Source organism: Castor canadensis, chromosome 14, assembly GCF_047511655.1.
Source record: "Castor canadensis chromosome 14, mCasCan1.hap1v2, whole genome shotgun sequence".
Classification (NCBI taxonomy): Eukaryota; Metazoa; Chordata; class Mammalia; order Rodentia; family Castoridae; genus Castor; species Castor canadensis.
Window position 1 is genome coordinate 80,475,593 of NC_133399.1, and position 12,005 is coordinate 80,487,597.

The 12,005-nt window shown below is 36.9% G+C and overlaps 1 protein-coding gene across 24 annotated transcripts in view; it reads right to left on the reverse strand.

Moving 5' to 3' along the window:
• Tenm3 (teneurin transmembrane protein 3) overlaps positions 1–12,005 on the reverse strand; it is a 2,373,066-nt gene that overhangs the window by 415,806 nt on the left and 1,945,255 nt on the right. For 21 of the 24 annotated variants that reach the window (XM_074054921.1, XM_074054920.1, XM_074054918.1 and 18 more), the window contains one exon: positions 2,667–2,945. The exons of the other annotated variants lie outside the window; for them this stretch is intronic. In XM_074054921.1, the coding sequence (XP_073911022.1) occupies positions 2,667–2,945 (279 nt within the window). The remainder of the gene's footprint in view (positions 1–2,666; positions 2,946–12,005) is intronic. 24 annotated transcript variants of the gene reach the window in all.

Consider the following 12,005-nt stretch of genomic DNA (forward strand, 5'->3'; position numbering starts at 1 on the left):
TTATTTTAAAACATGCTAGAAGAACTTACATATGATTACACATTTAGTTCTTATTATAACCCAGGTTAAGAACACAAAAAACATTTGTTTCCTTAGTTAGGAAAAAATTTCACAATGCCCTTGCTTAATTCCATAACTCAAAATTCTAAAATCTAGTAAGTACTTCAGAAAACTATGCTTTCCAAGATCTTAATGTAATTAATTACTGTAATGAATTCTTGTGCCTTCTGAATAATCACTGAAATTTCTGAACAAATAAATTAATTTGAAATGTTCCTGCTATATGAAATAGCAAGTGCTTATTAAGATAATATATCTGTTTTCTTTCTTCTTGTTTCCTTCCTTAAACTGACCTCACTGGGAATTCTTAAACCAACAAAATGTTGTTTAAAAAATAATCACAACCAAAACCTTGAGAAAAGAGTAAACACAAACATACTGCCCAACTCAACAAACATTGCTCTTGACACTTCATACCCTTCACTTAGCTGCCCTGTTTACTCTCAACAAATGCTGCCAAGTGTTCTGAATTTTAAGGCAAGGCCCCTGAAACTCTTTCCCTGTCCTTCTTCATTCTGCTTCATAACCACCATTTGAGGAAATGAAAGGATGCAACTCTTCTTGCCCTCCCACTGCTCTAAGAGCAAGGTCTGTAAGATTCCCTAACAAATTCCTCCTCTAGTTACTAATAATCCATGTAAATGGAGACAGGCAGTGGTGTGAGAAACTCGCAGGTCTTTCTTCTCTACTCCCAGTCATTTGAATATCATACACTGCTAATTAAAGGTCTTAAAGTTTGTTATCTTAAATTTTGTGAAAAATTTTTTAAAAAATGGCATGTTTGGGAATTCACCACGAGATGGTTTTAGCAACATATCATTTTAAAAAATAATAAATTAATTTACATTTTACCAATATAAGTATGATAACAAGATACACTTGTTATTAGAGAGAGAAAAGGGCTACAAAAACGTTGGGTGAAAAGAGCAAATTGACTCAATGTGAGAAATGTTTAATTGATATGGATGTGGATATCTATGATGCAGATAATCAGAACCAAATGTGTTTTTTTGCTACATTCTCCTCTTTTGTAATATTGTAAATTTTATCGTGTATTTTAGGAAAATTGAATGCCAAGTGCAGTATTTGAATATAACCACGTACCTGTGATTGCTCAAGGATGTTATGCACAGTGAAGATGATGATAAGCAATATTTATATCAAACCAAAAAAGTTTAGATTTAGTGACTTCTGAATCCACTATGAAAATTGAAATAAATACAGGAATTACTGAGGTGGAATGGATTCGCTGAGGGAAATGTTGACAGCCTGATTCGAAGCCTCATTTTGTCAAAAAGAACTACCCTTGTTTCTTGCTTTGGATTGAATAAAGTCAGCCTCTACCAAGAACCCACACTTCGAAAATGAAAATTTGAGTGGACATTATCAATTGATCTTGACTTTGATTTAACGCACTAAAGTATTCTACATAGGATAAGAAGTTGTTTTCAATGGCTTAAATTAGACTGTTTTCCCCCCACAAACAGAAAGGAAATGCATGGTAAGCAGTGGGAAGCACTCATACTTTGAGCTGAAACCAAAAGCTACACATAGATCTGCAATCCTATTACAAAGCAAAGCTGACAAAGTTGCTCAATAAATAATAAAAATGAAATATTACTAATAAAACAACCATCCTTTTCAAATGTCATGCAATTCTATTTTAATTTTCTCTTTGCTGTTTTGATGTATTGGATATGTATAGCATTAAAAGACAGACTGAAGTGGCAAGTGCATTGTTAATATTAAAAGCTGAAGGAGAAGTGTTTTTTTGTTGTCTGGTGTGTTGGTGCTGATGTTCCAATTCTTCCTAGGAGCAGCAATGACTAAAAATTACATTTTCTTTAAAATTTATTATTGTATGTAAATTAACTTTTTAAAATTATTCCACATCTGCAATAGGATAGAAGTACAGTAATTTATAATGACATTTTTTCTTACAATATGTAAAGCTGCTATTTGGATATCCTTGAACCCAATTTTTGTGTGTGATTTAATTGCACAGTAATCCAGGTCCCAATGCACATCAAAGGCCACACTCCCCCATCCACTAAGATTTCAATTGCTCTCATCAACTAGTAAGTTTAAAGCACGATCAAATTTGTTCTTCAATCACTTGAGCCCTGTTAATAAACTATTCTGTGTGCTCACTCATCCATTCTAAGATTCTGCAACTTCTTTAAGATATCTTCAAGAAGAATCTACAAAGACATCTTTGATTGCAAGCAGGCTCTGGGGTAAACTTTATCAACACTTGGTCTGCTACTCACAGAGAACACAGGTGACGTGGTCCAAGATAAGTCAAAGCTAATCTTTTTTTTTTTTTTCTGTGCATGATTAAACTGTTTTTCAAAACCATAACTAACACACCATACGTAGACTGTTTGCATAATTTAACAATCTGATGTCAAATACTGATTTTGTTTTCTAGGAAAAAATGCATAATTCAAGGGCATTTCTTGGGTTCTACTGCATTAAAACAAAAGAGAAAGGAAGAAGAAAGAAGAATGGGAGGAAAGAAGAAAAGAAGGAAAACATGAACCATAGTCAACCAAAACAGACAGAGGCACTGAATGCCAACATAGTAAAGCAAAAATGAAACTTACCATTCTCACTGTCGGACTTGTTTTCGTGCTCCGTGTCTGTCAGGGTGAGGGCTGAGTTGGACCGACTTGACAGGCAGGAGCTGCGGCCTGATTTGACCCCCCTGCCCCAAAGTCTCATGGCATGCTCTGGGGACATCACTGCTTCATTTTCAGTATCAGCATCTGACCCTGCACTGATAGAGTAACCTCTGTGAGGGAGCCCCATTTCCGCACAAAATGCCAGTCCTCTTCCAGTTGCTGGTTCACAAACTCCTAACTGCCTTAGGGTAAAATTCTGTCCTAATTAGGGGGAAAAAAAGATAACAACTAGTGAGTATATGATTAGTGTTAGCTTTACTTTAGCTGCTTTTTAATTTAAGGAAAAAAATCTCCCTGAAATAAACACTCAAGCATTCAGGCTTTCTGCTATTAGCACCAGGTGTTTGCATTAGCTCTGACTGGCCTATGGTCAAGTGGATGCAATTTTGGGAGGGCAGGATGGGTTCCACTGCTGACTGTCCACTGCTCCAGCTCAGAGATCCTTTTATCAACTGTTTATACCCATAAGCATCTCCAGAGATGGCTGAGTGGGTCAGAGCATGAAGACAACCCAAAGAAAGGACTCCTTACCCATGGCAGAATTTTGTTTAGCAGACTTGGGAAGCAGTAGAAATGGTCAGAATTACTTGTAACCTGGCTCAGTCCTAAACTAGGTTTTGATCCTAAACTGGATGGGATTTTCCCACTCAGATGTCACTCTTTTTGGGAAAAATTAAAAAAAAGTTTTCCTTCAAGAATTTTACTTCTTAAATAGAAATAGGAAAATAATCTTATTAAATCTTCCACTTAAATTCAGTAACCAAAATAAACATGCATTTTGTGTGTGTGCTTACGTGCACGTGTGTGTGTGTGTTAGATACAGTAAATTTTGTAGTATAGCATCTTGAAAATTCAAAGCACGCTTTGGACACCTTTGACTTTTAGACTTTCTGCTTTAATAAACACCTGGAAACATCTGTATTGATCTGAGTAAACCAATTCTTGCAAATAAAGTGCACTCTAAAAATAAAGTGGGAGTATTATATATTTAAAAATTAATGATAAAATCAAGTTCCCTGAAAAATAAGTGGCTGTGAACCCTGCACGCCTTTACTAATAAATTGAGCATAATAAAACTCATGACACAGCAATAACTTAAAGCCAATGTGTTTAAATTAGGTGACACTTTAAAATGACTGCTGCTATTAATGACTTTTCCAATCTGTATTTATTCTTGAAATTTCACATATGTTTTATGATACTATGGGTGAGATGAGTGAGAAAAATGTTTGCTTGTAGAATGTATTTATACAGCTCTTCCATTTCTTATCTCTTACCCACATGAGAGAGTCAGAGACTTGGGTAGCAACCAGAATCAAATACATATAAAGAATGCTAGTATACAAACACTGATTTACATACCACTATTTAACCAAACCTTTTAAGAATAGTAAGCATTTATATACCTCCCAGTTTTAATTTTCCTACTTCTCGCTTTTAAATTGAAGAACATTTTAAAGCTAATTGCTGGTATGAGCAATCTACATTCCATTTTTTAAAACAGGGTATTATATAAACTTATTTGTGATAAAATAGTATATTGACTCTTGTAGGAAATAAATCAAACATAATGCACAATATTGTAAATATTTGGTTGTAAGGATATCTGCTCTTCCAGGCCTCAGCACGTTTTAACCAGTGTGGTTAATTGCTTTATTGCTGTGGTCATATCAGGACTTGGAATCAGCCTTATCTCAGTTAGACTTCCAAATGGATTCTGACAATGACACGCATAAATAATGAAAATCAGTTGCTACAATTAGCTACAAATCAAACTGTGCTTATCAGGGAGAGATGCATAAGGATCTGAACCAAAAAAATATGTCAAAAAGGGGGAGGGGAGGAAAAGCCTTCTCTCTGAACAGTGAGAGGGGGCAAGTTCTCTAGGTAACACACAACACTGCCAGGATTTTTAAAGAATTAATGTGGATTTTACTTCGGAAAGTCAATCTGAGCAAGGTCAGTGCCATGATGGACAGTTACTGGGCTTGCTGTGGAAGAGTTTACCGTCATTTACATGTCACATTTAAAATGGGGGAAGAGAGCCTCATAGTTCAAGGCTGTAATCCCAGCTACTTGTGGAAGCTAAAATCCAGAGGATTGTGGTTTCAGGCCAGCCTAGGTAAAAAGTTTGTGAGAGAGACTCCCATTTCAAAAGAAAAAAGCTAGTCACACCAGCTATGGTGTGAAGGGTAAAATAGCGGGATCATGGTCCGGGCTGGTCTGAGCAAAAAGCGAGACTCAAAAATAACTACAAAAATAAGGGTGGGCGGGGTTGGGGGAGGCTGGAGGCATGGCTCAAGCAGTAGAACATCTACCTAGCAAGTGTGAAGCTCTGAGTTCAAACACCAGAATTGCTAAATAAAATAAAATAGGCAAAACTTCTGAAACATTCAAATATTACTGTGAAACATGCAGATTTTTCAGAATAAGAACACAAAATCATTTTTAAGAGGGAAAAAAAAATAAATGAAAGTATTGTCATCTCATTTCTATTTTGGGAGATGCCCACATTCCAGAAGTAAAGGAAACAAGTTAAAAGACAGTAAGAACTCTCTTTCTAATCCCTAAACTATAACTTGAAACATTTTCCAAGTTATGAACTTTTCACCCCATTGCCATCTTGATGCAAAAAATCTATGAGGTGGAAGAAAGTAGAAAACTACCAGCTTTATTTGTTCTTTAGGTAAGTAAAAACAGTTTACTCTGCAGCTAACCGTCCAAGGCATCATCCTCTGGAATTGATATTTGCATTCCAAACTTCAGAACAATCTGACCCTGTGCTGTCAGCATCTACCAAGGACTCAAACCTCTTCAGGGCTGTTTCTGAAATGCAAACTAGAAAGCCAGGACAGCAGGAATGTTTGTTTCCAGACAGACCTAGGTTAAAGCCACACACTAGCTCTGTTCAAATCACTTCACGACTAGGTTTTCATCTTTCAGGGCACTTATGACTTGGCTTAAGAGATGTTTTATATTTTGTTTTGCTTTGCCTTGTTTTGTTTTGTGGTACTGGGGATTGAACCCAGGGCCTCCTGCTTGCTAAGCCACTTCTCTGTCACTTGAGCACCACCCCAGCCAAAGAGATGGTTTATGTAAAATGTGGGAAAATGCCATACAAATAAATACCTTGACAAACTTAATTAATAGCCACAGAGAAATATATAATTTGACAGTAGGAAAAGAATCATTTTCAAATTCAAATCATTTGCAAATAGTCTTGACTTTTACTTAAGTAATTACCTTCATTCAAAAATGCCTCAGTCCCAGACATGCCTCGAGACTTCTAACTCCACTGCTGTCCATTCTCCCCTTTGGTTAAGTTTTTTCTTTTTATTTTAGGACCTTTTGTTTTAATCCCAATACCCTTAAGGAGATCTAACCCTTAAATCAGAATAAATTAACCTATCAAATTATTTCCCACAACCTAGCGATATTTAGCAAGATAGGCTACCCTTATGGAAAACATATGCAGTTTGTTGAAACAGAGAAGATGGAAAGAAGAAATGTTCCTGACTGGGAGAAGAGCTAGGGGGTGAGGGATGGAGGAGGGAGGAGAGTTGGACTGGGGTTGTTTGGGGAAGGGCAAAGGTGATGCAGAGAAGTAGAAAGAGGTCTAATGGGTCTGCTAAGCTACCTCTGGTACCAGGCTAAACACTCGCCAGTCCTAAGCAGAATCAATTTCCGTGTCAAGGAATAAAAATCTTGTTCTTATTTCTCATTGTTTTCCCAGATTGCAAATGCTATCTGTTCTTTGCCATAGTTCTCACACCATTGCCTTAACTTCTCTTTTCGCCCTTCATAGTCTTTATATTAATTCTGTTTGGCCAAGACTGGCAAATAAGTATTTATCTCCTGCACTTTGAATTTTGGTAAGCTTCATCAGGGCCAACAGCAGCGTTGCCCATTACAATTTGAAATAGGACCAAAACAATAAATTGTAGCAAGAACACAATATACCTGAGGGTGGAATGAATTGTGATTAAAATGCAAAGTTAGCTTGGATTAGATTAGGCATTTTTGTTTTATGACATTCATAAATTTGAAAATCTATAAAAGATAAATTGAATAAACACAACTTAGGTTGTATCATTAAAACAAAAGTTTATTTCACTGGGCCCCTGTGGTTCATGCCTATAATCTTAGCTACTTGGGAGGCTGAGATGCAGAGGATCTAGGTTCAAGCCAGCCTGGGCAAACAGTTCTCATGGCCCTATCTGCAAAATAATCAGAGCAAAATGGACTAGAGGTATGACTCAAGCAGTAGAGTACCTGCTTTGCAAGTGTGAAGCTCTTAGTTCAAACCCCAGTTCCACACCCCCCAAAAAAAGTTTACATTAAAAAAAATGAGTTAACATATGTGACAAATAGAAAAGACAGTGTATCACAAATAGCACAGCTGTGCCCTTACTACATGAAGGGAATCAGAAAATGGGTTAGCCATTTGGCCTTTCTCCTACATAAGTGCCCAGAACATAGTCAGAGGGGAATGTTCTAAGCTGCAATCAGAGTGATGCTCACCAGTGGGCAACTGTCTCTTGTATGAGTTGAAAAGAAAATGACTCTACTTGAAGGACTAGTCCCAGAGACAGAAGGCCAAAGTATTCTCTCCCTCTGATGGTTAGATTTCTCTAAAGTTTAATTTGGTTCTTTATCTTCTTGCTTGCCATTTCTTTCTTTCTTTCTTTCTTTTTGATAAGAAGATTTATTGAGATACAACTCAAAACCATACAATGTATCCATTTTTAAATATATTCAGAGTTCTGCAACTATTGCCACAATTTTAGAATATTTTACTATCCCCAAAAGAAATCTCTTAACAATTGTCAGCTACCTGCCATTTTCCTTTTAGTTCCTCCCTCTCCCAGTCCTTGGCAACCATTAATTTACTTCTACCTCTATAGATTTGCCTACTTTGGACATTTCAGATAAAGGAGATCCTATAATATGTGGTCTTTTCACTTGACATGGTATTTTCAAAGCCCAAATATGCTTTAGCATGGCTCAGTACTTCAGTATTTCTTATGGCTGAATAATATTCCAGTGTATGGATATACAATCTTTATTCATTCATCAGTCAATGGACATTTGAATTATTTCTACTTTGGGCTATTATGAAAATGCTGCTAGGAATACTTCCGTACAAGTTTTTGTGTATACATAAGTTTTCGTTAATCTTGGGTATATGTCTAGGAGAGGAAGTGCTGGGTCATCCGGTAGTGCCATGTCAAACCTGAACAATTGCCAGGCTGCCCTCCATAGCACTTGCACCATTCTATTCCCACTAGCAGGAGATGAATATTCCAATTTCTTTATGCTCTTGTCAATACTTGCTATTATCATTTGATTCTCTTTTCTATCACACTGCAAACAGGGCCTGAAATTTGCAATGCACATTTGGAATACAGGAGATTGGTGCTGTGTTAAGGGGGCAAGAATCCATGTCTATAAGCAGTTTATCCGAGGGCCTACTATGAGAATTCACTAGTACTTTATTCTGGTTTTTTTTGCCTTCTATTATGCTGCTTTTATTTCTCATAAAGTATTTTTCTATTAAAATTGCAAATACTCTTTAGCTCAGATTGTTTACCTTTGGGACTATCTCCTATACAAACAAAATCACTTGATCCTAAATATACACATACAAAAAATGTTTACTATAGCATTGTTGCAAAAAAATTTTAAAGAACCCAAATGTTTACCAGAAATGGGACAGCTGAATAAGTTATATATCCACATGTATATTATGGAATGTTGTGTGGCTAGCAAAAAGAATGAGTTTGGACCTATATCATCAGATCTGGAAAGAAGCCCATCATATATGTTTTAAGTTAAAAAATATAGTGTGTATAGTATGGTCCCATTTTTGGAACTAAGAAAAAGAACCAACAGATTATGTAAGTACTGGATGCATGAATTATTTATTTATTTATTTATATTTTTTATTTATTGCAATACTGAGAAATGTACCCATGGCTTCCTGCTTACACAGCTAGGTCTCTACCACTTGAACCATGCCCCAGTCCCATAATGGCTAAAGAGGACTTATAATTTTAATAGAAAAATACTTTATAAAGAATAAAAGCAGCATAATAGAAAACAGAATAAATTATACAAGTGCTTATTATTTCAGCATGAATAAAGACAAGGAAGGACATTTAACTCTTATGATAGTTCATTTAAGAGTTTGTAAGTGAAAGAGTTCATTATTTTCTATTTTACAGTTTTGAATTTTTACTTTTCATGATAATTATTTCAATAATTAAAAAAACAGTAGGAGGCTGAGGTAGGAGGATCACAAGTTCTAGGCCAGCTTCAGCTACATAGTGAGACCCTGTCTCCATAATCAAAGTCTATTTTATTCTTAAAATGTATTTTTTGGTTGGCTGTTTAATAGCTCCTATCCCATAATCAGAAATTTAATACATTATCTTCTCTTGGAAAAGCTGTATTTTAAAAATCTTCTTTCTTTATTATAAAGAAATGGAGTTGTGAAAGAGATACATGGGGCATTGTTTTCCTCCATCTCAACTCTTGCCTTTTCCTTTGGCATAAATGCATTATTTTAAATAGAATATCCACTATTTTGTATGGCTATTCCAAATTGTCACAATGAATCCCCCTTGTACAATGAATATATCCTATTAAAATGGGGAATAAAGAATATCCACTATTTCTTCTACAATAACAAACCCAAAACCTAAATATAAAAAATGGATAGAGGAATCAATAAAATACAATAGACAGAAGTAAACTCTCTATCACTGTCTTTAATTTTTGTCCTGGTTGTGAGCGTGAATGAGATTATTCTCAGGCATGGGGTGACCCAGGTCTACCATAAGTCCAAACCACAAGTCCGGCAGCCATTGCTTGTTCTCTGCCTGTGGGCTACACATGGCCACCCTCTTCTAGATTCCGCTTTTTGGCTGTGTTTGCAAAATGTAAGATCATGCAGTAATAGAAACATATGTAACTTTTCCTAGTGCATATTTTATTTCTAGTGCATTTTAAACTTTTTAATGTTAAATTTGCCACCATTAGAGCAGAAGAAGTATCTGTAAAACATGCAATCAGAATTACAATGAGGATATAAATCTTTACTTACAAGGCCCTACATAAAAATGCATTTAAAAATTAATTTAAAGCCCTACTACATAGCTGGACCTCCCTTCCCATCCCATTTTACTCTCGACATAAAATGCTACTATTTCAACTACTTGCTAAATCCTAATATGTCATCACATAGCGATGGTAGGTTTGGAAAACAATGTCCCTAAGTATGGTTCCTTGGCATGCTGAGTACTTTGAACTCAAGGAGATCGGAGGACCTCAGAGGCAAATTATCTGTCACTGTCCCCTGTCCTCCTGTCCCCCTCTTGTCTTTCTCCCCTGAAGTGAGTCATAGGAACCAGAATTCCCCTTTCCAAAATGAGTCATAGAAACTAGGTCCTCTCAAAGCAAGTCATGTAACCCAGAGAGGTCACATTCTCTCTTCTCCCTTGAAGACCCTCCTTCCAGAGGGCCCTGCCTCATCCTTGGGAGGAAGGAATGTTCACAGAGAGGCCAAAAAGAATCTAGCAGACAGGCCTTGCTGGGTTTCCCCTCAGCCTACCACCATTCAATCACACCCTTTTGTCCAATCCATTGCTACGTGGCTATCATTCTTCCTCAAACCTAAGCCTAAAAACAGACAGCTTTCTCTGGGCCTTCACTTCTGAAGGCTCCCATGTCACATAAAACTCTTGTTAAATAAATTTGTTATGCTTTGCTGTTGTTAACGTTGTTGTAGGAGTGTCCTGTGAGCCCCCATACTGACCTTAGACTTCTAGAGGACAATGAAAATGACCTCTGTGTACCATAGTTATTATTCAAAACACAAGTCCAGTGGATGGCCTTAAAGGACACTGCCTCAGCAATCATCTAGAAACCACTGAGAAGGGTCCCTCTGCCCACGGAAATTCAAGGCTGGGCTCCAAGGTGAACCTGGTGTGGTGCATGAGAAGGGAAAAGCCCAGGTATGTTTGCAATCAGAGAAAGGAGGATTAGAATGAACGGCTTTTCCTTCAAGATAAGACTTGTGAGGTCTCCAGGGGAGGAGGAACACATGGATATCGAATGGAAGGTTTGGTGGTCCACATGAGAAAAATGAGGCTGTGAGTCCCCTGACTTATAAAGAGAAAGCATTCTTTAAGCTTGTATCGTGGAGGATTTATATACTCAGCCATTAAAAAAAGTGATCTTAGCAACCATCTGTAATTAGAGTAGTAACTTTAAAATGTGTCTTTTATCAGAAGCTTTGTAAAAGTGAGTTCACTTCTTTTTACTTAGTAGTTATTCTTTCAGAACAATCCGAGACCCCAAGATGATAATACACCCACAACCTATCTGCTGATATCTGATAGACAAAGTGAGTAGGTACTGGTATAAACATTCGTGTGGCCTGGCATAAACCAGCAGGGGTTTAATAATTGTGACTGAAGCAGCAACACAGTGATTCACAATGTGGATCCAGAACTGGCAACATGGCAAGGAACCTGATACAAGTTTAGCAGGAAGCTAGGGACTCAAGACATCAGACCAATAAAAGCCTAGGCAGGGGGAGAGGATTACCCCCGACTGTGTCCTGAGGAGGGCTCTAAGCTACATCTATCTACTCACACCTTCTGGTAGGTAATCTACAAAGCAGGTTGGCCGCCAAGCCTGAAAGAAGCATTTGCCTACTGCACAGCCAAAATTAGTTAACAATCAGTTAGGCAGGGGAGCTAAAAGAGGGAGTTAAGAGAAAAACATTAACATGAAACAATGATAAACTGGACTATTTAACTTGTGTCTTTAGTAGAGAAATTTAAGGTTGAGTAAACATGACCATCTAAATCCTTTAATCCTGCTGCTGACATTTATAGTGACTGAGAAGGATTAATCATTTTGGTCTCTAAATGAATCATTCTAAGCAGTTAATATTTGAAAGTAATAAACTTTGGAGCTGTAGTAATTAGCCGATGGATCTGATTAATGTTCCAGGGTTTTGACTGTTTTTATACAACACTATTTTCAAGAAAAAAATAAGTTTTCTCAGCACCAGTATTTCAGAGAAAACGAAAAAGGGGTTGGGATTCCTTTCGTTTTTGTATGATGACAGAGGTGAGGGGGGATGTGGGGGAAATGAAAAGTTTGGGGTCTAACTGGAAATTCATAGCAGCATGAAGTGCTGAATGGTAAGACCATATGGTCGTATTTCTTTTGAAGTCTAGGATCAGTTCC